The sequence below is a fragment of the Daphnia pulex genome, chromosome 6, assembly GCF_021134715.1.
Source record: "Daphnia pulex isolate KAP4 chromosome 6, ASM2113471v1".
NCBI lineage: Eukaryota > Metazoa > Arthropoda > Branchiopoda > Diplostraca > Daphniidae > Daphnia > Daphnia pulex.
Window position 1 is genome coordinate 3,168,391 of NC_060022.1, and position 27,999 is coordinate 3,196,389.

A 27,999-nucleotide genomic window follows, 5' to 3' on the forward strand; every position below is an offset into this window, starting at 1 on the left:
ATTCTCCAGGCGAGGCTCGAACTCGCGACCTCGGCATTACTTTTATTTTTATGTTCATATTATTAGTTTAGTTTCACACGTAGCTACTGTCGTATAAGTACCATGCGCTAACCAACTGCGCCACTGGAGATGATTTTATGCGATAATGTATACAATCCTGTGTTAATTAACTTTGGTCGATTGTTCCCGTTGGCAGTTTATGCCACGATAACATTACTTGAATTGTATCACTACTTCGTTTCTTTTCCGCCTCGTTACTTGATAGCTACCTACTTCTTGCGGGACTCAAATCTGCAGTTCCCGGCTTAGGAGGCCGGTTCCTTATCCATTAGGTCATAGAAGTTGATTTACCTTAGAAATTTATGATTGAACATTCATAACTATAAGAAACCCAAGAAATAACACAAGGTAACAACACACTGATTAGCATTTTACATCTCTCGTTTATTGTCCTTTTACTTTTATTTCGGTAGACAACAAAAAAATTAGGAGGTATAATTAAGTGAAGAAGCTGAATGTCATAAACAGGATTCAGTGACTGGCGACTGCAGTACTGTAATTAATAAAAACGTAGTGCAGTCGCCAGTCACCGATTCATTTCAGAATCACCAACAGCGCGGGAATTGTGAGGATCTAAATTGAAATCGGAGAAAATAATTACATGTCAATACACTTATCCCATACCTGTTGGAATGTATTCCAATTTCAGAATGAATTCATCAGTTATTTTAGGTTGCCCTTGGAAACAAGAAGTTTCAGCTTTCTCTCCATGTAATCATACAGCACATAATGATTTTACTCACCCAAATTCGTGAAGTAATCTATTCTAGTCTCATTAACGAGAAAATCTAAATTTGATAATTACTATCAATCAATGTTAGCGCATTTAAAAATTAAATTTGTGAGCAATTATAGTAATGTAAACTGTAGTCAAATTAACCACTAGAATATCGACACGCAAGAAAAATGGATTGAATCACCAGTCAAAACCACAGAAAAGTAGCAACCGACAAATCTTTTCCAAAAAAATGAAACTCGTTATCCAAGTCCTTATCAGTCAAACGATGACGATGACCTATTTGGGAACGAGGGAGTAGAAAACACGTAGACATAGAATGACCAGCACGGTTATAATGTAACATAAGGCTTAATCTCACAAATATGAAGAAATCTCGATATTTTTCAGTCTCTCTAATGAACGTCGTTTACGTTACATACCAATAGAAACTAGCAACATAATAAATTAAAGTTCACCTGAATATATAGTCCAGAGATTGTGTGGGCCAGCCTGCCGGTGTCCAAAGCTTGTGAGTAGCGACTGCGATGATCAAGGACTTTGCCGTCTTATATATACTAAGGAATGGTGCTATAGAGTCAAACCCTGAGGGGGGAAGGTCTTTGAGTACAGTGCCGAGGCTATTTTTTGTTTCGGATATTTTGGAGTGAAGTGAAAGTTTCACGCACGTTCTAGCATCTAAAAAAGATTGAAATAGTAAAGGAGAAGTTTTTTTTTGCTGGAAAAACTTGCGTGTTCATCGTCAACTAGTTTTTATATTGAGGCAGCGTAGTAAAACTTGATTCTGAAAACGGACAGCAGCAAATAAGTTAAGAATTTTGTGGGCATGAATACGTTTAGCAATTTTAAAGAATAAAATTTTAAATTCAGTATTTTACAGCGTAGGATATTGCACCCTTTGCATTCTGAGCTAAATAAGTGTTATAGAAACACGTGCCAAATTGTGAAAGGATTATGAAAACTATACGGCGGAATTAAAACCCGATCAAATGGACAAGGCAGAATACTCTTTCCTGCTTTGTATGCTTAACCACCAACGATTTCTTCTTTTAAATTTCTAATTCTTCTAAACCAACAGATTGCGGGTGTTCCTCGATGTGTCCTTGATAAAAAAATTAAAGAAACACAATTATATGCTTTTTAATCGACTACATGTTATCCAGCAAGAAGGCGAGGAGTTAACAAATGCACAATTGACATACACCATACACAAAAATATACCTAAGGCTGACAAAGATTAAAACTATCTTCAGTAGAAATTCGGACCAGAAATTTAACATCCATTTAACATTTTTACAGACTTATTGAACATTATTTGGCTCTCATAAATTTTGTCGTTAGCATATTAAGGCAAAATGAGTCTAAACTGTAACACGAAATTATCTGAAAAATATTAGCAAGTTGTTCCGTATGCTTGAGTCGACTCTGCGTCTTGAATAAGTCGTTCACGTTCGCCATTGATACCAATCGTAATTGAAGCGGTCTTTCCAACTTGCGTTATGTTGGAATTGCTGGATGCATCGTCTTCCGATATCAAAAGTGGTGACTTGGAAAGAGGAGGATTATTTTTCGTACGAGAGGCGGAAAATGCCACGTAAAACAGCAATATGAGAGCGACTGCAAAATTCAGTAATCCGATAGCTGTTATCGCCAGAGGAAAGCTATACACATCGACTAGAATACTGCCAATACATGGGCCTAAAACCTCCCTTTCCGTATAAATGAAAACAAAGTTTTAGAATGACATAATTTTTATGCATTAAATATCTATCATTATTTTCTTACCCTAATGAGTACATTGACGCCCACAGACCGGCAATGATGCTGTATGTACTCATTTCCGTTTCACAACCTACTTGCCTGGATAGAAATTAAACGAGATCAGTATGACGTAAGTTGACATTTTCGGTTGTTAAAAAAAAATTACACTGCGTGTTCAAGTAAAGCTTGATATGTGGGTACATAAGCCAATGCCACAAATGTTCCAATCAGAACAAGGGATACAATGTTGAGCCATAACACACTACGGAGAAATGAAATCGATTAATTTTTCGAAACGGGAATTAAAGTCTACAGTATTCAAATACTTTGGCATGTGTGGTAAAATTGGAGAAGGACCAAGTAGGAGTAAGCCAACTGCTGTGACAGACAACCCGATAATCATCATCAAAGTTCCGTGGTTGTACTTGCTTACTAACCAGCCCCAAAAAGGACTTGAAATGGCAGAACTGACTGAAGTAATCAGGAACAGAAGACCCAGCTGCATCGGGCCCAATTTAAACTGAAAAAAAAGGAATAAGGAATGTAAGATAATTTGTGCGTTCTATTGCTAAAAAGACAAGCAACTTTATACCTGTTCCATGTGAATGACCAAGGTCGGTTCTAAAACACTCCAGGCACTTGAAGATACAGCCACCACTACGCAAATGATGAAAACAGCTGGTATTTTGAATATGATGGCCAAGACTTTAGTTCCAAGATTTCCTTTGGAATAAACGTGATTTGTTTCGGGAAGACAGAAAATGCTGAATGGTAAGATCAGTAGCATTACTGAACCCATGATATAGAAAGGAAGTTGTAATCCTCCCAATGTGAATAAGGATCCTTTAAGGAAAATAGCATAATTAAAGTGATCTTTACTTCTGATTACATAATAATTTGTTCAATCCTTACCACCCAGTAGAGGCCCAATGGAAAACCCTAGGCCAATGAAAGTTTCCAAAATTCCCTGCATCATTAATTTAACATGAATAAGATCCTTTAAAGTATAATAATGTCACAGTATATACATACCATAATTACACTAATTTTATCTGGAAATAAATTTGCAACATAGGTGGCCCCAGCTGTAGAGAAAGCTGAAGCCCCAACAGCTCCCAATCCTCTTACAACAAAGCACAGGATTGTAAATTGTGTGTCATCCTGAACATGTTCAAGGGTTCCAAATAAGAGATTACAGCTTCCACAGAGGAATACACCTGTTATTTGTTTATTTTAAAAAAATTAGATTTTACACAGTTGGTCTCTCAATTTACTTACAACTTATACTTACCTGTCGTAAACATAAATTTTGGTCCTATAGATGGTGTAATATGACCAAAAATTGGAGATGTACAAAATACCACAGCAGGATGAATACTGAAAATAAGACCTAAAAATGTATTGATTAAATTACTGTGAGTTGTTATGTAACATGTCTTAACCGTATTACCATAGGTGCTGGTTGAGATATTATGCAAAATGGCTATCTTGAATTTTGAATGAATAATGGGAAATTTATGTTAATAATAGTAACATGTAACTAAAACTATAAAAGTAATACCTCATAAAAGAACGTAGAAAGCATAGAAATTGTACAGAAACAAACAAAGTAGACAATACATATGATTGCAAGTGTCCATTTTTGATTTCGTTCTAGCTGCTTAAAAATTGCTCTATTTTTAGTAAGAATCAGGAATTTGTTCCTCAACTGTATAACTTCTTCATCAGAGTGCTCCAATCGTTTGTCATTGAGAACTGACACCGACATGCACCTAGCTGCTTGTGTAATCAGTTTTGCCGATGGACGATAATCAAGGAAAGCATGATCTGTAGTGTCTGTACCATCTATGCTTCCTACTGGTGAAACAACAATTGAATCACTCATTGTCGCAAACACACGGTGAGGTGAACTTGTTCGAACCATCAGCTACTGATTCCACTCTTGCACTGTATTTGAATTTTGCGGTAGTGTTTTCACCCATGGCCCTGAAGATGGATTTAAGGTAAACAGCCCGTCAGTAGACACTAGCGCCAGAGCGGACATACCATGAAACTCTTCGTTGTCAAGGGGTTGGGCGGGATTTTCGATCGATTGATTTTATGGGTCGATCGTCGATGTTTACAAATAATTAAATTCAACGATGAATCTTTACAAATATTACTTATCGAAATGAAAAAATGGTTTCATAACTACAAAAAATACATTAACTGTTCGACGTTGGCATCGTTACTGTTTTTTTTTTTTTTTGTTGTTCTATTTTTCGAAACGCCTTAGCACTTTAGCAGTGGGCGGATGCGGATCTGGGACTATCGTCTCGATACTAGTTGATACGTGGTTTCTATCTGGACGATTATTAGACCGATTGCGATGTTATACTTCTACTAAACAAAAACATTGCTAAACAGATGAACTAGTTATCAGATTTTCTAATTTTCTGTGGTGTATATTAATCTAACTGTATTACTGTAACAATAATAACATTTTCAGTGAATTTAGATTATTCATGTAAACCTCTTACTGGGTTCAGAAAATGGTGTATGGTTTCTCCCTTTCTCCTTTGATCTTCTTCATACAATAATGAAATGAAAATTGTCACAGGAGTAGTTTATCAATATATTTCAGACTTCTCCAGGCGAGGATCGAACTCGCGACCTCGGCATTACTTCTATGTTACATGATATTCACGCTAAGTTACTGTCATATAAGTACCATGCGCTAACCAACTGCGCCACTGGAGATGACATAATCAAATTTAGCTGCTGATTTAATATGCCACGCTCAAAACAATTATAGCTTTTCATTGTTCTCTCATCTCTTAGGGGATGCCCTTTTATATCATGATGGTGTAGGTTAGTAAATAAAGTGTTTATCGCCCGTCTTTTGCTCTCGCATATTTTTATACGGCTTTGCTTCATACGTCATTATTCTGTGCGATAATATTTTTTTTCTGGTTATGTGTATCGATTAGTAATGCACCAGTAACTGAGACAATGGACAGTTAAAATTCTAAAATATTCCTAGTGTAAATAAAAATATCTTTCTCCAGGCGAGGCTCGAACTCGCGACCTCGGCATATCTTTAATGCTGTTATTGACATTTTTGCACATTCAGTTACTGTCTTATAAGTACCATGCGCTAACCAACTGCGCCACTGGAGATGTCGCAAATAGAAAGAGAAACATATTAAACAAAAAACATAGAAAAAGGAATTCTTAAATTATTCTAGGCCAGCATATCAACCTTTCTAGTGATTTGAATACTTTAGGTGTAATTTGCATAGGTTATTTGTAGGGCAGTCTGATCCGTGATTAACATAACAGCGCAACTTTGCGTTTCATGTTTTAAATCTCTATTACCGCAAAGTTTCTCTAATAATATAGTAATATTTCTCTACACTCTGGGAAAGCATTCCAGAATTTTGCGACAATTATATAGAAGAAGATTTCCTTTATACATTATGCAAAATATCAAGTGTTCATCTCCGATACAACACTCATAATGTTCTTTCTTTACTTCTTACTTTGAATAAACCTGTAATTCGCTCCCTTACATACATGTCATCTAGCGGTCAACTTGAGAGGTGTATAGCTCGTTCTATACCAGACGAAATGCTCTTGGTTTGACATTGAGTTGACACAAACAAAATCAAAACCCTCTGAACCCTTTACTTTACGTGCCTATGTGTCAGCGTAGTTTGGTAATATAGTATTATATAATACTAATCTTTGAATTAGTCAGTCGAAGATAGTCATTGTCAGTAAATAAATTGCTATGAAAGTAGTGATTGTTTTATCCTTAATATTAATCATTTTTGTTGATTTCTATAGGTTTTTCAAGCGTTACAAAAGCCGGCTAGTCCCAAGACGAAGAGGATACCAACTATAAACCTTTCATTTCCTATTAGTGGATTCCTATCGTGGACGGAAAAAAAATGGAACAGTTTGAACCAGTAACTCACGTCCTTTTCGATATGGATGGCTTATTACTAGGTAATATGCCCAGCTGATTAGTTATTACACATTCATAGTATCTTATAAAAGCTCTTAGAAAAACCATATTGTAATAGTAAAAAAATTTGTCCTTATTAGTAAGATAGTCTAACTTTTTTGCCTGGTGACTGAGCATCTTGAAATCATCTTTGTTGAAGAGTTATTCAGCTTGATCATCTCTTAATGGGGCATCCGTTTGGATGCTCCCCTGATTCACAACTTTTTGTGCTACAGTTCCAATGTGATTATAGACACAGAAGACCTGTACACGATAGCAACCCAAGAGATTGTGAGTAAGCATGGCAAGGATTACACCTGGGATATAAAGACCACAGTTATGGGGTTTATTGGAAGGGATGTAGCCGTTGCCTTAGTTGAAAAAATGGAACTTCCCATGACTCCTGATGAGTATTTGCAATCCACTGGAGAACTCCTCTGCAAGTTATTTCCCACTTGCAAGCTGCTACCAGGTCAGCCTTCGTTTTAACCCAGAACCAAACTCAAGCACTGAAATCTAGTTTCCTACCTTTTGAAGATTTAATTTATGGGTAAAACTATTAAGTTTCAGATGACAACCTGCTGCGGAATCTGTAATCTCGAAAACATTCACATAGATTTCATGTTCCTGATTGTATTTGTTACACATTAGATACAGAAACTTTGTACACGATCACCATACAGCAGATTGCCGATCGATACGGAGGTAAGATTTTTACATGGGAGATGAAAAGTCGGCTAATGGGGATGATGGGGAGAGAAGCTGCAGTCGCCATCGTTGAAACTTTAGATCTTCCAATCGAGCCTGAGGAGTACATGTCTTCGTCGCAGAAAATTATGTCGCAGATGTTTCCTTCTTGTAAATTCTTACCAGGTCAGCTGAGAGGGTCCTAGTCATGGCCCATTGCCTTGAGTATTCCCTTATTTCCCTACCCGTGATTTTCCGTCGGCGGATGCACGACCGCACTTCCCTTTCGTAGGATTTATAATTTCATCCCCTCTTCCTCACACGAAGCTAGTACGATGGTGATGCTGACGTTTTTTAACGAAGAGTCATCGGTCTGTGAATAATTCTTGTCGTGTGTGCATCCTGGTACTTAACGCCCTGGCGCCTCCCGCTTCCAATTAGATTCGGAGGAGATTTACTCACGGGCCATTCAAGAGGTATCCGACCGACATGGAGGCAAGGCCTTCACCTGGGAGCTCAAAGTTCGCCAAATGGGACTAGTATCGGCAGATTTAGCTGCTCTAGTCGTCAAAGAACTGCAGCTTCCCATAACGGCTGAAGAATACTTGGCGGAAGTCGGGCCCGTCAACGTTAGGCTCTTTCCGAGTGCCAACTTGATGCCAGGTACCTGCATGACAAGAACATCATCGAATTCATCACAGACACATCGAACAGTCCGTGTGAGGGACATTTTGGAGCGCGACCCATTTCCGTTCATTCGTTTTTTTTTATTTTTCTCATCTCATCTGTTTTGTTTTTATTTCAGTGTTTGAGTTTGACTTCTTATCAATTTATTTTTCCATTTGTTTTCATGCATTCAGCTCCCGACTGCTTTATTCCCTCCGATTTCATCATCTTTCTTTACGACCAACAGGTGCCGAGCGTCTGTTGCGCCACTTGCACTCGAAAGGAGTGCACATCGCAGTTGCCACGAGCAGCAGCCGCGAAAATTTCAAACTGAAAACCACTCACCACGGAGGTGTTTTTCAGCTGTTCAAGCACATTGTGACTGGCAGCTCAGATCCGGAAGTGAAGGCCGGCAAACCAGCTCCTGATATTTTCCTGATTTGCGCTTCTCGATTTCCCGAACCCGCTCCTCATCCGTCAAAGGTAATTCATCCTATCATTCTTCGACAAATTGATTTGAATGACATTTCATTACGAATCCAACAGTGCCTAGTGTTTGAGGATGCCCCGAACGGAGTGAAAGCCGCACGAGCTGCCGGAATGCAAGTAGTGATGGTTCCCGATCCTCGCATGGATCCGCTCTTGACTCAAGAAGCCACTCTTGTACTCAAATCGCTGGAGGAATTCAAACCGGAACTTTTCGGTTTACCTGCCTTTGACTAAAAAATTAAAACGAAACTAGGTTTACTGTTAGTATTTGGCAATTTACTATCTGGTCTCTTTTATTATTGAAGAGGTGCAAACTGTCACGTCAACCGCACGACAGGGTTATGGGTCTCACGCGTCATTTTTTCCACCCTTTTTTGTGTGCAACTGCAAGCGTGCTCTAACTTTCATTTTAGTTTTTCGTGTGACTTCACAAATACACGTCTATTAAAGCCTGTTATTATTTGTACGCATTTCCCCACCTAAATTCAAGTATTACAGGTTTGTAGAGAAAATCCAACGTGTTGCGCAATAAGCCCTTTCGGCGAGAGCAGATTCCTAGGAATTGGTTCCCTTTTTTTCAAATAAATTAAAGTTTTATTTAATTTATTGGGTCAAATATGATTGAATAATGTGGTTTAAATAGCGAAATTCAATATTATTGCTAGTTAATACAATTTTAGTAAAGAAATATTTTTAAAAGTGAGAAAAAATGGTGTCTTTAGGTGATGCATAATTTCCGTTGGGGCTCGCAGGTTATATGTAGAGGTCCCTGAACACACCTAACATACACTCTTTCGTCTGCATTTACGAAACCGAAGATGAATTCAAATTCTGCAATTGAAAAGCTTCCTCTACCTCGCACGCTCCCAACAGAGGACGTTGTTCTCGTACCACCAAAAACGGGATTTGGATATCGTGGCTTTCGATCCACTTCAATCACGGCCGTGATTCCCAAACATGAAATCATCCGACCAACACTAGCTCTGAACCGGATCAACCATCCAAACGATTGGAATTTCTCGACCAAAGTGCCGACGGGGAAGGACAATGTCATCAAGCCACTCCCCGGAACCAAAAAGAACCTGGACGATTTTAAACCAAAACCTTTCCGGGCCAGACCTGTTCCGCGTCAACACTACAAAGAGCCTTTCCGACCGGAACTTCCTAGCCAAAAGAGCCGCCAGAGAGCTAAAAAGGAAGAATCACATCCCGGATTAGTCAGTCGCATTTTCCACTCGATAGTTGACCCAATTTTGCATCCAAACAAAACGGACGATGACGAAGAACCTGTCAAGGCAGAAGTGATCACTGAGAGTCTCTTGCCCGTTTCAGAGACCGCTGAACCAACGACCAATACTACCCAAAAGGTGGGCACTCATCCAGGATTAGCAAGTCGTATGTGGCACTCGGTGGTAGACCCAATTTTTCACGGACCGAATAAGCCAGAAGTGAAAGGTGTTGATGAACAGCCTGAAAGAGAGCCGGAACAGTCCGATGGCGTCGAAGATTCTACTGGAGTTAATGCTCAATCACAAACCTACCCGAAACCGGATGCAGTCACACAAATATCAAACGGGCCTGATGCTGTTACAAAGAGCAAATCCAACACAGTCGACATACCACAAGTTCGAAAATCGGTGAATTTGCAGGATGAAAGTGACATAGTGGACGGCGTTTCTTCGTCAGACTACCTGAAGTCATACCTTGAAATGATGCAACTAGTGAAACCTCGTCGTAAACCGAACGTGATTGGAGTCACGAAAAAGCAGAGGGAGAAAGAAGCGGGGAAACTCCCGCCTGTGAATACGCCAGGATATGGTTCAAAGGCGGAGCGAGTTAGAAAAGCTCAAGAAAAGAAAAAGTTGAAAATGGAGAAACTGAACGCTGTTGAGACTCCGGTTTAGAAGAAGAAGTTGCCGGAACCCCAAAGAGAAAGTGGCTGGAGGAGGAAGGGATGTTGCTTTGTCAATGAGTAAAAATTCAATTTCTGTCAGTTGGAAACAATAAATCAATAAACAATTCTTTTAAAAATTATTACATTTGTTTTTAAACCTTTACTTAAAAGTCCTTATAAACAATTGGGTTTGAGTGTCCGACACTACAATATTTAATTTGATATCTTAGTCGTATTTATCAATCAATAAATATTAATCAACATGAATTTATTCTCATGTCTATTTTGGATTTGCATCGATCGGCCTGCAATTGAAGGTCTTATATATTTTTCCTTTACGTGAACAGGGTTAAGCATTAGATGAACAACTCGAAACTTTAAATCCCAGTTTAGATTTGTAATGTATTATGTTGAAGCAACAGATAATATCTTGCTATGTCCACCACTGCACTGGATTTCCTTCACCTGCTAAAATTTGATTTGACAATAAGTTTTTATTGCTAAATATCGGGCCCGCTCTAATGCCTCTGCTGTCCAACATGAAATACATCATTTGTTAGCCACTGGGCATCAATTTGTATCCACAATTCCCTTAGAGCGGGATGATTTTAAGTACTAGTGAAGAAGAAGAATATCAACTCCATATTTCTGTAGTCTTGGTCGATAAAAAACAGTAGTAACCTAATGATACTTGAAATGATCTCATCCAGTGAGTTGTTACCTTAAAATAGAACATGTGATCATAATTCGCATAACCACGAAATTTCATTCAAAGTTCATTGTAAAACAAAAAAAAAACATTTGGTTGCGTCATCACGTTTACTCGGTAAATTCATGGGTTTGAGTGTCTGCTACAATATTTACTTATATGTCTTAGACGTAATCAATCGTTAGTATATTTTAATCAACATTAATGTATTCGTACATCTTTAGGGGGATTTCCATGGATCGGCCTGCTGTTATAAATTTTCTCTCAAGTGAACAAGGTTATGCATTTAATGAACTACTCAAAATCATAATTTACAAGATAAGTTTTCTGAAACGTTTCGATGCATTATTAGCATACATCATTGCTTCGATCACCAATGTTCCTAAATTCTCTCCAACCACTCCACATCTCTCGTCTTTACTTTGCTCTTCATATGAGGATATGAGGATAAGCTTAACAGAGATTGTTCAAGTGTCTCACATGAAGAGCGGGTCACAGTTGACACGCAACACAACAGAAATTCAATCCTATATATCTATTTAACTGGTGGATATAGCGCAGTGGCAACCGAGTCATACTTGAACTAGTCCCAACTAGAAAGTTTGTTAACTTAATTGTGAACATGCGATCACATTGTGAATCGCCACGAGATTTCATTCAAAGTTCATTGTAAAACAAAAATATTTGGTTGCGTTATATGGGCTCGGTGTCTGCTACAATATTTATTTATATGTCCTAGTCGTATTGATCAATCAATAGTTTATTTTAATCAACACTAATTGTATTCGTGCAACTTTTTGGGGATTTGCATCGATCGGCCTGCATGTAAAGGTGTTATAAATTTTTCCTTCAAGTGAACAGGGTTAAACATTTGATGAACAACTCGAAACCATAAATTACAAGTTTATTTCCACAATATCTCGATGCAGTAAAAGCATGCAACGATGCTTACTATACCAATTCTCATAGAACCTTACGACTATTTTTAATTGACTTGAAGTTTCAAGGTGGTCATGATCGTTAATCAAGCCCGTTCACGAAGCACAATTTTAAATTTCGGCTTGTCTTTCCTTCTTCAAGAAGAATGGACAGCAATTTCAATACGAAAATTTATATATATTGATGATTCGTGTTCACTTCAGCGGGCTATGATACTGCAACTGCAATTGAATTTCAAATGTATCTTTCTAATTGTTAGTTCGGTAAATATCAGTGGCAATCAAGTCATACTTGAACTAGTCTCAAATAGAGAATTGTTAACTTTATTATGAACATGTAATCACATGTTAAATCGCCACGAGAATTGATTCAAAGTTCATTGTCAAACAAAAACATTTTTTTGCGAAATCACGTTTACTTGGCTAATGCATACGCATTACGCACCTTTGACAACGCGGAAAGAAACTTTTGACTTATCTCCAGATCCAATTAGAACTGCAATGACTTTGATGGATTAAGTGCGTGTCGTGTTGTTAAATTTTAATTTGATCTCACGACATACACAGTTTACGATCCTCTTCTTTATTTCATTTGAGAGATGAAAGAGCTTTCTTTGCAATTTTTCTGTTTTAACAATTGACTAACGGGCCAATGAGTGCCAGTTTGAAATATACATCCGGTTTCGTTTGCCGCGGAATACTTTTAACGTCATCACGTCATGGTCTTTTAGCTTTTGACGCTGCTGACATCTTTTTTAATAAATGAACTTAAAAGAGCGTTTTTTTTACTTTGTATAACTTTTACTTGTTTGTTGATTGAGTTATATAAATAGTAGATATATTCCTGTATGACATTTTTATATTGTCAACTAATGATACTGATTCTATATATTTATATTTTGGTCTCATTTATTTTTTTAAATTTAAGCATTGGAGTCGGAGACTGAGAAGAATTCCGTCTTCTTCAGCATTTGCCACGATCACGACTTTATTGTCTAAGATTGGTTGATTGGCGAATGAAAAACTCAATCTTAAGATCTTCAAGTCTTAATCACGTTAACGCAGATTCATTCGCGACTCTCTCGAAATACTAATGCAAAAATCAACTGCTATAACTGCTTCAAATTAGATAGTCATACTAATGAAGCAACGCTTACTGTATCTCTTGCATAAGGTGTTTAAGTACACCTGAACGTGATTGTTCAGTGTGAGTGGACACACTAACAGATGATTAAGACTGCTCATTATCAAAAAGCGTGAAACATCACGCAAGCCACCAGTAGATAACCGATCGAGTACGTAACCTAAACTCTGTGAAATAATAAACACCGTGAAAAGAAAAGAACGTCGCTCAAATTTGCCCGCTCTCGTTTAAAAGCCAGATACAGATGTACGTACATAATATTAACAGTAACACTTTATTAGTCCACCCGAAAGTTTTAAATTCTTCTCCGACGACGACATTCTCGAGAGATTCCTACAAAATTTCTCAGGTGCGCTGCTGCTGCTGCTGCTGTGGTTCCAGCCGGTGCCAGTCAAATTGCGTGAATTGCGTCTTTGTATAATTGTTACGACCAAGTTTTGTTAGACGCAGGTGAAGGCTGACCCTGGATGCTTGTTCAATGCCACTTTCAGTTGGCTATCGGGACAGGTTTCGTGTGTTTTGTCAGATTCCATCCCAATGCGAAACTTAACATAATCGATGAATAGTCATGGCGGAAAAAAGAGGGAGGCGATGGCCATCCAGCATCGCATTGACCCAGCCGTATCAATCGAAGTGTACGTGAACAATTCCAGTTCTAGAAAACATCGAGACATTCGAAAATTCGTTTATCAGGTCGCGCTATGCTGAGTTTAGTTTGACACAGTTGAATATTAAATAACACCAACCGCTCCATATATCCTCAGCATTTATAAATGAGGGCGACGTTTACACCTTATACACTCTGCGACTGTTACACCATCAAATCCTTAATAGTAGCTAAGTATTTTTTGAAATAAAAAGAAAGAAAAACCCGTGGAATAATGAAATCGTTGAATCAGAAAAGAAAAAGAAGTTCGGGACTTGTCGGAGAGGCCGTGCGAGTTCACCGTTATTCCGCGCGGGACATCATCAAGACGAGAGAAATAATGCCATTTCATTCCAGAAGAAGAAGAAGAAACAAACCTTATTTCTACATATATATGCATGACACTGGTGTAAAAGAAAAGAGAGAGAGAGAAAAAGAACCTGTTTGATGATGACAATGATGGAAGGGTTGCGTTTCTCTGTATTTCTTTCGTCTCTCTTCAGCCAAAACAATTTCTACGGTTTTTTAGATATATATATTTACCCACAGTGTGTGTGTGTGTGTGTATCAGAATATGTAAATTTCGGGAATTGCTCGGTGGTGGTGGCAGCTTTATAATATTTTTGTTTTCGAGCCGGGATATTTGTGAAAAAAAAGAAACCCCAGCTCAACTAACCGGCCTTAATAACATCAATACGCCCCGGGTCACACAAATTCTTTCGCCCAATTCGAATTGGTGGTGGTAGTTCTTCTTCTTCTTATCAATCCTCCTCTCTATATACAACGCAGTCGCGCAATCCAAATTTTTCTCCTTTTATTTTAATTCCTTCGAAATAAAAACAAAACCTGTTGACGACATTTTGGTGACTCCATCCATACGTAAACATATTTGTTTAAAACGGAGCGAGCCGAGAAGAATCAAGAGAAATAACGACGTATGGAAATGTTGTTCTACACATTACACAAGGACAACTTTTTTCTTCTTCTTATTTCCAATTCCTCATTCCCGCCCGTTCTTTCGTGACCGACAAAGGAATTCATTTTTAAATTCAAAACAGCAGACTTTTTACTATATAACCCCCCAGAAATTAACACAAAAATACGTATATACACGTATTATTGGATCATAATAAAAATATGTGTATCGTAACACAAACAAGTCGGGAAATCTCCGGGGGCTTGTTGATGGTTTCCCAAGCAACAATCAAGCGAGGATTACTATTGCTTCGCAACGACATTGTGTACAGCATATAGGCTACTATATAGTACACACAAACACACACACAGAGAGATGATTAGCTATTGTGTTTGAGCAGCGCAGCGTAATCACGAGTTAGCCTTTCTTTACTTTTATCTTTGCACTCTGTTACATTCCGTGTACAATTTTTTGGATAGAGTCAAGGCTCTCACACACACTTCCATGCCGTGCTCCAATGTCGTTTTAATTTCTGACGGCTTGTACATGCGTAACTGGCACCCGATATTGTTAATTAGTACGTCAGGCCAATTCATCCGCAGCATATATCTTTTCATTTAATTCAATTATTTTTCTGATTGAATTATTATCTCTCTGGTTTTTTGTTTTGGTTGCTTGAAAAAGAGTCCGCTAGATGCCACTCAGCGGCCGGTTTCTATCTCGCTAGCGCGGCCGAGTCCTAAATAAACATTTTTCACGCGGGAGTGGGGGGTGGAAGGAGGGCGGAAAGGGGGAGGTTAGGAAAAAAAAAATTCTTTTCCTTTTATTTTTTTGTTGGGTTAGATTTTTTATTTTTTTCTCATTCTCATGGGTTGGGGAGGTCTCCGTTTTCTCTTGTGCTGTGTGTGTAGTGCGCAGCGCAACCGCACCGATAAGAACGTCGTAGCGTGGCATGTTTTTATTTTGTGCTGTCGAATTTCCCGGACACGCTGGGTCTTGCGGGGGCATAAAACTGAAGAAAAACAAAAAAAAACTATACCAAATTTTCGTACACACACAATCGAGAGTCATTTCTTTCCTGCGCATTTTGTGTTTTTTTTTTGTTCAAATTCCCCCTCGAAAAAATCTAACCCGAATAGAATATCTATAGTTCTCCCGCCCGTTACATCGCAGTATATAGTATAGGGTCCGGCAGAGCTTCTCTCCCCATCACGAAAAGTTACAGGCCAACCGACGAAAACAAGATATAGGATATTTTTTGTTGTTGTTTTCTAGGGCGAGATTGGAATGAGAGCGCGCGTCGAGAATAGAAATAAATACCCGCCGCCCAATTCGTTTTCGTCCCGTCTCTTTCTCCCATGTTATATCACCAGCAAAGCGACCGAGCAGCAGCAGCAAACGCTAGGGCGCGTTAAAAAAGGCCCGGGATACTCTCTCTAGCTAGTCTACACGACCCCACGTCTGCTGCTGTTGTAACTTCGGGAGTTCGGGAGAAAAAAAAAGAAACAGGCCAAAGCTTAAAAAAATTTTTAAAAAGGAATTTTGGGATTTCTTCTCCCTCTCGTCTCTAGTTTCTCTCTCTCTCTCTCTCTCTCTTTCCAAATAAATCTTTTTAAGGCCTAAACATATTCAGAGAGAGTTCGTCGACACACCCCGCTCTCTCTCTCTCTCTAGCTCCAGCTCGTACACACACATTTTTGGGTGTTTTTTAAAAAATAAATAGAATTTAGTTTTTCTATTTTTTCTTTTTCTTGTGTGTGTGGTCTGATGGGAGAGTGAGACGAGGCCAAACCCTCTCTCTCCCCTTCTCCTTGTATTCTCCATTTTCCCTTCGTTATGTTCGTTCGGGAGAAAAAAAAAGAGAAGGAGAGAGAGAGAGAAAAAAAAGGAACGAACGAACCAACCGATGGAAGTTTTGGGGCTGTTTTTTTTTTCCTTTTTTTTTCTTTTTGGATGCGTTCACGCACGATGACCTTCACCGCTTCACGTTCGGGCTAGAGTGTCCTGGCTCGGAACGTTTAAAACGCCCCAGGCCTCTCTCTCTCTCTCTCTCTCTTGCTGGTGTGTTCTTTTGGAAACCCTTTCGTTTCTTGTTTTTTATTTTATCCCGAAAATGCATCGCGTTCCCCGTTAATGAGTTTAAAGAGCGGGAAGGGACGAAAAAGGAGAAGAAGAAGAAGAAGAAGAAGAAGGAGACGCCATTCATTCGCCCCTAACCACTTTTACATTCCTCGTATCAAAACTCATTCAGAAGATAACAAATTACATCATCCCACGTATATATATATACTCACACATACGACATGGGATGGATGGGGGGGATGTGCTGTCTGAGCTGCGGGACTTTGGAAGACAACAACAACAACAACAACAACGCCTTTGGGCTGATTCTCTCCGTTTCCCAGAAGAAGCGAACGAACGAACGAAGGCGAAGGCGAAGAAGAAGAAGAAAACCAAGCGAAAAAAAGATATATAATGTGTATAAGAGAACCCAGAAAAAGTAGTCGTAGTAGTAGTAATAATAATAATCATAATCATAATCATAAAGGGGAAATATAAGGAGACAAACAAGAATTCGGGTCGAAAGAAAGACGAACGGGGTGAATAACAACAACAACAACAGCAGCAAATGCAATCTAAAAATGTTCTTTTTAAAATAAATAAATAATCTTCTTCGTTTTGAGGTCGAATGCACGTCAGCTGGAATCGAGTCAAACGAGTCGGACGATTTTTTTTTATTTGGAATTATTTTTCTCCCGAAAAATCCCGAAAAAAAACCGTTAAAGGAAAAAAGAAAGAAAAAAGTGGCAGCCCAAAAAAGCCAAACGCCAGCGATTTGAATTCGAAATGAAGTCACTTTGCTGTGACGAAATGATCCTCTCTCCCGCGCGCCAAAAGAAAAAAAAAAAGAACTTTTTTTGACTTTGTCAGCGGCGCCAAATTCAACTGCTCCCGATGGTCATCAAATATTTTCGCGCGCGTGCAGCTCTTCTATTTTTTTTTTTTTATATAATATTTGCCTAAATTGGACGAATTTCATTTAAAAAAAAAAGATAAACAAAAAAACAAATTCTTTTGAATAAATCAAACGAGACTTTGTGCGTGTATCTTTCAGGAGCTCACGCGTGCATTCAGCAAAAGAAAAAGAGGGGGTATTTGTGATAGAGTTTTTCACGCTCCCGCAAAAGGGGGAGTGTATAGGGGGGGGGAGGACAAAGTCCGGTCGGTTACGAAAGAAGAACCCCGAAAACATTTTCTTCTTCCTATTTTGTACTATAGACACACACGTACACACCCAGCAGACGAAGGGGGACGATGTTTTTTCAGACTCGTCTATGCGCGACGTCATTTGTCGGTTAAAATTACAAACGAGAGAGAGAAAATGTATAACAGGCATCACGATATCACGGCCGGCCCCCTTTTGAACGTTCTAACTATATAGCCTACGTCGTAGATGTGTGTATACCTACGACGCACATAGTGTATGGTGATGAATTAACATTCTTCTTTTTTTTCACCGAAAAGGATAAAATCCCCCCCAAACTCGGCGTGAGCGGTTGTATAATTTCGTGAACGAAATTTCTTTTTTTTCTCGCGTTCGTTCCACCCACCTTGGAAGAAAAAATAAAAGACGAACGAACGAAAGAAAGAAAGAAGGAAAAGAGAAAAAATAAAAAGGTGGGCTATTATTACTCCCTTTCAAAAATGGGAAAAAGATAAGAAAACAAAAGGGTGGAGAAGGAGAGACAGAGAGAGAGGGGGGAAAAGTGTACGTACAAGACACACGGCGCACATATCTCGACCAGAGAGCCTAGGGTTATACAACATCCTACATATGTGTGTGCCGAGCGCAGGAAAAAAGCTAGCTCCAGTCCCAAATATAATCTAACGATGCGGGTTTCGAAACAAAATATTATACTATTATAGACTCGTCCAAACGCGGGGGTATCTCTCTCTCTCGGCAATAAGCGGGTTCCACACACACACAACCACCACCCCTCTCTTTCTCTCCCATAGTCCCGCGTTCATCGCATAAAATTTGAGCGTTCGTTCGGGATCTAAAAAAAAAGAAAAGAAAAGAAAGAAAAAAACAGGCCGCCTTTGGAATTTATTAAAAGTTCGGCTGGTTTTTCTTTTTTGTTGTGTTAGTTTGACTAAAGGTAGTATAGTATAGTATATAGACAAAGTCTATATGATGCATTATTTAATGCACCTTTCTCTATCCCCACCCCCCTCATGCGCGTGATCGTCATCGATAGATTGCGGGCACAGTCTAGTGTATACGTACTACACCTCACATAGATCTTATGGCCAGCCGACGACTATATGCGTGAATAACATTTTTCTGTATATATGGCATCGTGAATTTTTGGTTTCTTGACCGAACCATAGACGAGAGAGAGAGAGAAATTCTTTTTTTGGCCTTCGGGAGGATGCGCTTTATTCCACCACCACCACCACCACTATACATATTCTTCTTCTTCTTCTTCTTTTTACTTCCACCATCAACCCCGATATGGCCGCGGGAATTTTTTTTTTCTTTTTCTTTTCTTCTTTCTTTTCTTTCTTCTTCTTCGTCTATTTCTGCCGCCCTCGGCAGCAGCAGCAGCGAGCAGCAGCAGCAACAGCGTTCACCATCTACAACACGCACGCATATTCCCGCGGAGCCCATCCCTTTCTTTTCGGGGGTTTGGACTCACGGTGAGAAACGTTGGCGGAGTCTCTCGTCACCGATGGAAGAAGAAAATATCAAATTGAAGGGTGGGAAGAAGAAGAAGAAGGAAAAACGAATGAGGGACGAGAGAGAGCAGTGTCATGGAAACCCAACCGGAATTGCGGATGCGCACAACTGTATATAGTTGTGTGTGTTGTATGTACTATACAAATATATCAACTATACACGTAGTAGAGTCCAACACTGAAAAGGGCATCCGCCTTTTGGCATATAGACAGTCTCACACATGCACAAGTGGGAGAGAATATAAGCTACAGCAGCAGACAAAGTCGGCGCGCGGCTACTTTCTTATGCAATGCACATGTCATGCCGGGACGGGAGAGCGAGAGAGAGAGAAATAAAAAAAAAGGGTTTTTTTGATCGATCCGACATGGAATTTTCGTATTTATCGTGCGAAATGTGCCAAGCCAACTCAACAAAACCCAACAGCAAACGGCGGGTGGAATGAGCGAAGGAAGAGGAAGGAAGAGTTAGAGGTGAGGCCAGCAGAGAGTGGAAGAGGATTCAAGCCTGAGCGAATGCAAATCGCATACACCTTTAACGCGCATTGCATACGTGTGTGTGTGTATAGTTGGATAGTCGGGATAAATAATAAAAAAACAAAAAAGAGAGAGGACGGATAATGGGTAAAAAAAAAGAAAAGAGAGGGGCGCAGTTCTACTCCACCAGGAAGGATATACAACACACACAAAATGGGAGAGATGGGAATGAAAAGGGAAAGAAACGGCGCGCGCGAGAGTCAGTTGGATATTCGGAGAACTGACAACGTCTAACGTGAGTAGGAAAAAAAGGGGTGGGCCGGACAACATGGCGACAAGTGGTTATTGAAAAAGAAATACTAGGGTAAGTGCCATTTGGGGTTGTACGTTGGCTTTTTTCTCGCCTTCCACTGGTGTAGGAGCCATCTGCTCGGATCTGCCATTCTAATTCAAGTGGAATTGTGATCGCAATTGGCTTTGATCGGCTGGAATTCGCAGCCCCTTTTCAACCCTATAACGTTAGTAGTAGCTCAGACACACACACTCACGCAGATAGACACACACACAGGGCAGCAGCAGCAGCAGCCGAGAGAGCTCGGTTCACCCCCCTTGGGGCGATTTGGGTTTGTTTTTCTCTTCTGGCTCTCTCCCGTTCGCTTAGTCCGCGGCCTGAAGTGGGTTGGTGAGCTGCTGCTTCGTGCCAGGGTGGGGCATTTCGGGTGTAAATTCTCGTTCTCTTTTCTGTGCTCCCCAAGTTTGTTTGCACCATTCAGTGATTGTGTGTGTGTGTGTGTGTTTGTTTTCATCTCTGTCTCTCTCTCTCGGTCTTCCCAGGTACAAGACTGTGACTTTGTGCACGAGTCAAATGCTAGCAGCACCAGCACCATGGCCTCATCCAGTCCGTCTCCCCAGCAGCAGTTCTGCCTGCGATGGAACAATCACCAGTCTGCCCTCGTCTCAGTGTTTGACCACTTGCTCCAGAGTGAGGCCTTTGTCGATGTTACTTTGGCAGTGGAGGGTCTACTCCTCCGAGCCCACAAATTAGTGCTCTCCGCCTGCAGCCCCTATTTCCAGGCTATGTTTGCATCCCATCCGGCCAAACACCCAATCATCATTCTCAAGGATGTCCGCTACAATGACCTGCGAGCACTTTTGGATTTCATGTACAAAGGAGAGGTGGCTGTGGATCAGGATCGCCTACCAGCCTTCCTTCGATTAGCCGAAAGCCTCAAGATTCGCGGGCTGGCCGAATTCTGTGAGGAAAGTCTCTCCCAAGCCACTTCGCAGCCGCCCATCTTCGATTCGCTGTTGGATTCGCAAAAGAGGAGCTACCCTTCGTCAGGGTCTTCGGCTCTCCAGCAACAACAACAGCAGCAGCAGCAGCAACAGCAACAACAGCAGCAGCAGAATTCTGCTCCTGCTCCTTTGACGGCCGTGGAACTTTTGCCCGTTTCCAATCAGAGACCGCCAATCGATTTCAGCGTGCCGGCTATGGCCAGCATGTTCGGCTCGCCAATTCCCATAACGTCGGTGCGCAGTAGTAGTAGCCTGAGCAGTTCCACCAAACGGCCTTCCAGCCCTCAAACTTATGCTCATCACAGGAGGAAGAGGGGCAGACCGCCTCGTCAATCTTACTCGGATTCGGTAAACTAGACATTTTTAAATAATTCATTTGCATTTCCCATCACTAACCGAAATATCTTCTTTTATTACAATATTCAGGCTGGGATATTAAACAATGTTGTTGGATTGAAATCAAACTCGAGTAAGGACATTCGAGGCTCTAGCCCTGAAGTTATGGAAATGAACGTCGATCTTCTCTCCATGGGCGTCTCGAACAACGGCCCCGACACTGCTCTCAACCCTCATGCACCGACCAATTCTAACGCTCACGGTATATAACCCAGCCGACCTCTCCTATTATTTTTCCCCACTAACGAGAGTTTTGATGAATATTCTCTTTTTCAATTTTATTTTATTTTCTGGTTTTGGGTTGGAATGGAATAGATTCTTCCTCCACGGCTCAAGACGATCACATCAAAGGGGCGTCGTCGTCGCGAAATTCCAGTCCCGTCAACAACACCTCGATAGCGAAACTCGAACCTTCATCTCTGCTGGAACCCGACACGCGACCAGACGGCTTAGAACCTCAAGCTGGACCATCGCAGGAAAGCGAATTTGACAGTAGCAGACGCGGTGGGAAATCAGGTTTGCATTTTAATCCGCTGGAACTTTTTAATAAAATTTTTTTTTATTATTTGAACGTGCGGACGGATATTCATTTCCCACATTCCTGTCGCGCTATTTCAGGGAAGGGCAACCGGAGAGCCCGCGGACGGCCGAGAGGTTACGGTCGCAACGCCAATTCGCTTGACCGTTCGCTAATGTCTGCCGACTCGTTGGACGACCTGGCCGGCCCGTCTCAGAGGGAAGGCTCGAGCACTCCGGATCGGACGCTCCTGGGCGGCTCCAACAACAGCAATTCCAACAACACGGAGCAGCTGCAGGAGATGTCGATCCGGGGCTTGAATCTCTTCCGCTACGCTTCCGTCTCGGAGGAGGGTATGTACCGCTGCATCCCCTGTGAGAAGGAGCACGTAACGCGGACGTTCAAGAACAAGTACAGCTTCCAGCGGCACGCCTACCTCTACCACGAAGGCAACCAGCGCAAGGTCTTTCCTTGCCTGGTGTGCGGACGCGAGTTTTCCCGGCCCGACAAACTCAAGCACCACCTCAAGACCGTTCACGACTACGCCGTGCCCCGCGAGTACAGCAACGCCTACTACTCCCTGCCCTAGTATTCGTCACGGCTTCCACTTCTCGTCACTGCTGCAACTACTCTCGCCTGCTGATTGCTGATCGCCCGGCCAACAAGCTGCTTCTTAGGTAACAGCAGGGGAAACCAAACAAAACAAAATAAGCAAAAATTCCTCTTTCCTTTTTCTCTATCTCTCACCTATTTCGCCTCCTCCGTCAGAGTTCCAAAAAAACAAATCCAAAGTGCTTCGTTCATTCATCAAATAATGTCTCGCTCGCACTCCTTTTTTATTGACAAACAACAAATCATCTGTTATCGAGCATAGTTCAATATTTCTCACCTCGCCGTATGTTTGTTTTCTCTCTCCATCACCTGCAAATTTTTCATCCATCCCATTTTTTGACAACTACCGGTGCCAATAGTTCATCAAAACTTTTTTTTAAAATTTTAAAATGAAGACAACCAAAATCCATATCCGCTCAGCTCCTCCTCCTCCACTACTTCCTCCTCCCCTCCCCCTCCTTGTTCCTTCTCTATGCGGGAGGAAAAAGGTGTGGGGGGAGGAGGGGGGTCCAACAAAACAATTGAGAAAAAACACAACTACCTTTTTCGCACCGCCACTGCCTGAAGAAGTGGAAGCAATGTTGAGAATCTTATTAGTTTTTTTATTGACAGTTATTTTTTAATTAATTTTCTGTCGTGCATATCCCTCCTTCATTCATTCTTTCGCTTCCTCTTACAAGATGAAGAAGAAGAGGATGAAGGAGGAGTAGTATCGGGTCTCGGGAATGAAACGCGGGATAAATCCAACGCCAAAAGCCAACAATTTCGGAGTAAAAACAACCCGATCTATGAAGCGATCAGGTTGACAGTTTTTTTTATTTCTTTTTATTAATTCTATATAACATACAAAGGGTGGGAAGGAAAAATGTATCCCCCTTATGATTCTTAAGTATATCAAATAATTCATGTTTTTTAGGTTTTTTTATATAATGTGGGATCCCTGGTCTCTCTCCCCCCATTCTTTTAATTCGCGTGCGCTGGCAAAATCAGAAACTAACTTTATATTATTATATATATATACCACCAACCCACAGACAGACACACACACGCTTTAAAGAAATTGCGACATTGCTGCTGGCCTTGTCGACCTCTCTCTCCCCCCTCCCCATATAGTTCAATTGTTACAAGAAAGAAAGCGGTGAAGATTCCCGGTGATGGATTGTTTTTGAAATTTGGCGGGTCTCTGGGAATTGAAAAAATTTAATTCGTTTTGTTGTTGTTGTCTTTACACGACTTCCCAGAGCTCAAATTCAAAGCGTCCAATGGCGATTCTTTGTTATTGTTGTATCGTTGTATTTTTTTTTTCAACTACTACTGCTAGTACTACTACTACTACTTCTTATTTCTGCATAGGCCTTTATTGCGCACGAGAAAGAGGAAACCAAAAAAAGTAACGGAGAACGGAAGAAAAATATTTCAAAAAATTTTTGTTTCGCGCTCCAAAATTTTTACCCCCTCCAAAAAGAAAAGAAAAACAGAACTCCCCCTTTGTTGTACGTATTCTTTAATTCTTTTTTTTGCGTGTGTGAACGTGAGCGTGAAAGTCTTTGACACGTTTAAGGTTGTGCTCTCCAGACAAAGAAAACACAAAAAAAGGGAAAAAATACTAGTAACAATTTTTTTTCGTTGGGTTTGTTGTTGTTTGTTGTTATGTTTTTGTCGCGATCTAGTATAAAGGAAAAAAAGAAAACTTTTTTTAAAGAGGGAAAAATTCCCTCATCTAATCCCCCCTTTTTAAATAAAAAAAAACCTTCAAAGGTTTACAAAAAAATTCAAATTTTCGTAAAAAGAAAAGAATTAATAAGAATAATAATATTAATGATAGAAGAGAATGGTGTAATTTTGTTTTTTCTCTCCAAAAATTTTTGTTTGGTTGATTTCGGTAGCATGTGCGTGAGTTGTTGATATACAACCTCCCCCACCACCGGCGATTCGGAAACCCAGTGAAGCCAATCCATTTAATGGATTTCCAAAGTACAGTACACAGTGTAGTAAAGAAATTAGATCGTTAAGAAGAAAAAGAGAATTTGTTTCGCATATTTTTTTTGTTCGCCGGTCAGAAATTACAGAAATTTATTATATTATATACAGTACAGTTTCTATTCAGCGCGAAATTAAAAAAGAAAACTTTCATTCAAACTCCTCCGCAAGAAGGACCCCCAAGTTCAAAACTCTCCTCCTCCTCCTCCATCTTTTTTAATAAAGATTTAAAAAGAAAAAAATAAGATTATAGGCGAAAATTTCAATTCAAATTCAAGAAAAAAACGAAACGTGTTCAGAGCTCATCTCTCTCCTCCACTCTTCTCCGTCTCTGTCTCGCTCTCCGATGCCAGTGTGTGTTTGCGTGCGTGCGTGTGTGTGTGTGTTAAAAACAAAAACATTTTTTTTTCTCTTGTATCTATCTACATGCGTCTCGTTTTTCTGATTTTTATACGCGGGAGCAACCGATGTGTAACCAAAAACTGCCTTTTTGTCCTCTTGTCTGTTTGTACGGTTTTTTTTTCTTATATACATATAAATATTTTTTTTTCTATCCTCCTCCCGACCACACACACAAAGCAGCTTCTTACCTCAGATCCTGATGTTTTTTTAATTTTAATTTTTTCTCCTTTTACCGCAAATATTCGTACGATAGCGCGTTTTTATCAAGTTTTCCCCTTTTTTTTTGGTTTAAATTTTTATATAATAATAATTACCTTTCTAGTAAAGTTGAAAAAAGACAAAAAGAAGGATATATATATAAATGAATATATATAAACTATTCAAAAGCACCTGCCCGTTAAATATTAAAAATAAAAACCTTCCCTCCCGTTTTTTTTTACCCTTCACCACCACCAGCCACCAATCCTTCCTGATTCCAAATGCGTTTTTAGGACCGAAACGGTACATTATTATTAATAATTTTTTATTTTGAGTTTAGTACATCTTGTTATCGTTTGATTTGCCGTTATAACACAACACCCATTCTACGCACCTGTCTTGTTATCCCGTTTCCCCCTCCCCCTTTTTTTGTATTTGTGAAAAACCAAAAATTTATATACTGGGTTGGGTCTTTATATACACAATTTTCATTTCAAGAAGAAGAAACAAAAAAACAAAAAATTTCAAAACATCAAAGCAAAAATTTCGTCTTTTTTAACAAAAATCGGATTTTCGCAAGTCTACACGTTGCGGTAGTTTTGTCATCATCCCTCATACCGACATCATTTTCATGTGTTTGTTTTGTTTTTGGCGGGTATATATACATAAAGACAGACGAGACCAACATTTCTAACCAAAAGAAAAACTTGGAAAAAAAAATAAAACGGGGCACTTTTTCGCGTGTTATAACAAAATTGTGGCGTGTGTTAGCGTTTGTTTGATGCAAAAGGTTCTGTTTTCCCATACACTTTATTATTACATCACCTTCTCTCTCTCTGACTCTTGACTCTTGAACCAAAGCTGTGGGGGATGTTTGAGAGTTTCTTTTATTGTTTCCACGTTGCCTAATTTGGTGTTTCGCAAGATTGCGCGATAGCACCTCGTGTTGAATGTGACACGAGCATTCGAACACGACCACGGAACAAGATCGATAAGGATGAACGATGATAAAGTCAAATGAAACGGCCAGAGAGAAAAAAGAGAAGAAATAATAAAACGTCGGCGAATGAGTTCATAGAGACGTCGTTGGCGCACCTGTGTGCATGCAACTTTGTGGATTGGGTGAATTTGATTTTCAGGAAAAAGAAAAAAGGATTCGATTCGTGTTCATTCAAAGAAAAATGAAGTTTCTGATTCTCGTTTGCTGCCTCCTTTCATGCGCTGCAGGTAAATATTAGATTTCAATAAGACTATTGTTTTTTGACTTGATGAAATTGTTGCTGTGACGTCACTCTGTTAGGTAAGTCCCTGTTCCCGCGACTGCCATTGTTGTTGAGGACCGAACAGCCGTCACTCCTCGGCGGAGAAAAAATCGTCGGCGGCACCCAGGCCACTCCCAATGAATTCCCCTGGCAAATATCTCTCCAGGTAAAAATCAAAAGTCAAGTGATCAGTTAGCGTTAATTCATTAATCATATTTTGTCAATGCAGAGACGCGGCGCTTTCTCGTCCTATTCCCACAGTTGCGGAGGATCCGTCTACAATAATTATTACATCATTGACGCCTCTCATTGCGTGGACGGGTAAATTTTTAAAAAATGGAGCATTTTATCGTATTTTCCTTTTAAGTTTTAACGCATCAATGTTTGATATTATTTATTAGGGTCACCGATCTGAGCACATTGCGGGTAGTTGCCGGCGAACACAGTTTGGCACAGAATTCCGGATACGAACAGACCCGTTCTGTGTCGTCGATTAAAATGCACGTCAACTACAATTCAGATACATTTGAAAACGATATCGCCCTCCTCAAAGTGAGTCTGAACAATCGAATTCAAGATTTTCTCTTATACATTCTAAATGCCAATGTTTTTTTGTTTCCTTCGCTATCACAGTTGAGTTCGCCGCTTGATTTCTCAACCGGCAAAGTCGGGCCGATCAATCTGCCGGCCCAGGGAGCGACTATCGAAACCGGAACAACATGTCTGGTTACCGGATGGGGCACCACGATCGTATACTCTCCTATGCACTTTGCTGAATTTCATTCGACATTTTAAATTTTGAATCTCGTCTTTCGTTAATTATATTAGGCTGGCGGTGGGGGTTCAGTCTCGGACGTGTTGCGCAAAGTGGCCGTGCCCATCGTTTCCAACAGCGATTGCAACTCCATGTACGGAGGCAATTACATTTTGTCGTCCATGTTGTGCGCTGGATTCGTAGCCGGTAAATAATTCCTAAACTTTTGTGTTCATATGAGATTCTTAAATCGATACCTGATGATTGCAGGTGGAGCCGATTCTTGCCAAGGGTATGTTCGACATATTGTATATGAGAATGTTAATTAAACACTGCCAATACTGTGTGTCTCTCATCACTTGTAGGGATTCGGGAGGACCCTTGGTCACGTTGAATCCTAACGTCCTAGTCGGTGTCGTCTCTTGGGGAAACGGGTGCGCTGATCCAGGATATCCGGTAACTATGGCTCCATGTTAAAAGATACTCAGAGACATCAGCGGCTAATCTTTTTTTTTTTCAACAACCTCTCGTCAAATTAGGGAGTCTACACGAGAGTTGCGTCATTTACTAACTGGATCAAGACTAACGCTGTATAAATTCCGGACAAAAGTCCACACCAACGAACGTTATCAGATTTTTGAAATCCCTGTAGAAATGGACGAGAAGTTTCCCATTCGATTATCGGCGCTTTCTTTAAGAATTAATTTCATTGCTCTTATTAGTTATTACTACCG

General features: G+C 40.2%; 4 protein-coding genes and 3 non-coding genes across 21 annotated transcripts; 3 read left to right on the plus strand and 4 right to left on the minus strand.

Moving 5' to 3' along the window:
- Position 1: 1 nt before the first annotated feature.
- Trnai-uau lies at positions 2-130 on the minus strand. Its single transcript has 2 exons — positions 93-130; positions 2-37 (listed from the first exon to the last, which is right to left on the minus strand). It is a non-coding gene; the product is annotated as a tRNA-Ile (tRNA).
- Positions 131-426: 296 nt separating this feature from the next.
- LOC124195687 (MFS-type transporter SLC18B1-like) lies at positions 427-4,590 on the minus strand. 4 transcript variants are annotated; one of them, XR_006875361.1, is made up of 11 exons: positions 4,119-4,590; positions 4,008-4,044; positions 3,849-3,947; positions 3,590-3,774; positions 3,470-3,524; positions 3,150-3,400; positions 2,884-3,077; positions 2,724-2,819; positions 2,582-2,656; positions 1,255-2,505; positions 427-633 (listed from the first exon to the last, which is right to left on the minus strand). XR_006875361.1 is itself a non-coding variant. In XM_046590222.1 (10 exons), the coding sequence occupies exons 1-10, from the start codon at positions 4,479-4,481 to the stop codon at positions 2,190-2,192; spliced, it is 1,671 nt and encodes a 556-aa protein (XP_046446178.1). In that variant the 5' UTR covers positions 4,482-4,590; the 3' UTR covers positions 427-2,189. The 4 variants fall into 4 exon arrangements, 1 of the variants encoding a protein (XP_046446178.1); XR_006875359.1 differs by having other exon boundaries at positions 427-1,075; XR_006875360.1 differs by having other exon boundaries at positions 427-738; positions 804-2,505.
- A 592-nt stretch (positions 4,591-5,182) lies between these two features.
- On the minus strand, positions 5,183-5,296 carry Trnai-uau. Its single transcript has 2 exons — positions 5,259-5,296; positions 5,183-5,218 (listed from the first exon to the last, which is right to left on the minus strand). It is a non-coding gene; the product is annotated as a tRNA-Ile (tRNA).
- Positions 5,297-5,596: 300 nt separating this feature from the next.
- Positions 5,597-5,716, minus strand: Trnai-uau. The gene is made up of 2 exons: positions 5,679-5,716; positions 5,597-5,632 (listed from the first exon to the last, which is right to left on the minus strand). It is a non-coding gene; the product is annotated as a tRNA-Ile (tRNA).
- Positions 5,717-6,152: 436 nt separating this feature from the next.
- On the plus strand, positions 6,153-8,844 carry LOC124195689 (pseudouridine-5'-phosphatase-like). 7 transcript variants are annotated; one of them, XM_046590225.1, is made up of 7 exons: positions 6,153-6,255; positions 6,386-6,547; positions 7,197-7,418; positions 7,674-7,895; positions 8,146-8,381; positions 8,445-8,636; positions 8,693-8,844. In XM_046590225.1, exons 2-6 carry the CDS (start codon positions 6,490-6,492, stop codon positions 8,619-8,621), a joined length of 915 nt encoding a protein of 304 aa, XP_046446181.1. In that variant the 5' UTR covers positions 6,153-6,255; positions 6,386-6,489; the 3' UTR covers positions 8,622-8,636; positions 8,693-8,844. The 7 variants fall into 7 exon arrangements, with proteins under 7 accessions (XP_046446181.1, XP_046446179.1, XP_046446184.1 ...); XM_046590223.1 differs by having other exon boundaries at positions 8,445-8,844; XM_046590224.1 differs by having other exon boundaries at positions 6,212-6,311; positions 8,445-8,844.
- Positions 8,845-20,201: 11,357 nt separating this feature from the next.
- LOC124195690 (protein tramtrack, alpha isoform-like) lies at positions 20,202-26,073 on the plus strand. Of its 6 annotated transcripts, none has more exons than XM_046590236.1 (5): positions 20,202-20,212; positions 20,683-21,492; positions 21,571-21,742; positions 21,856-22,056; positions 22,159-26,073. In XM_046590236.1, the coding sequence occupies exons 2-5, from the start codon at positions 20,734-20,736 to the stop codon at positions 22,644-22,646; spliced, it is 1,620 nt and encodes a 539-aa protein (XP_046446192.1). In that variant the 5' UTR covers positions 20,202-20,212; positions 20,683-20,733; the 3' UTR covers positions 22,647-26,073. The 6 variants fall into 6 exon arrangements, with proteins under 6 accessions (XP_046446192.1, XP_046446188.1, XP_046446191.1 ...); XM_046590232.1 differs by lacking the exon at positions 20,202-20,212 and adding an exon at positions 20,219-20,366; XM_046590235.1 differs by lacking the exon at positions 20,202-20,212 and adding an exon at positions 20,386-20,471.
- Positions 26,074-26,233: 160 nt separating this feature from the next.
- Positions 26,234-27,983, plus strand: LOC124195692 (trypsin-1-like). The gene is made up of 9 exons (XM_046590239.1): positions 26,234-26,476; positions 26,550-26,677; positions 26,741-26,832; positions 26,913-27,063; positions 27,145-27,261; positions 27,340-27,472; positions 27,536-27,557; positions 27,631-27,721; positions 27,805-27,983. The coding sequence occupies exons 1-9, from the start codon at positions 26,353-26,355 to the stop codon at positions 27,859-27,861; spliced, it is 915 nt and encodes a 304-aa protein (XP_046446195.1). The 5' UTR covers positions 26,234-26,352; the 3' UTR covers positions 27,862-27,983.
- Positions 27,984-27,999: the final 16 nt, after the last annotated feature.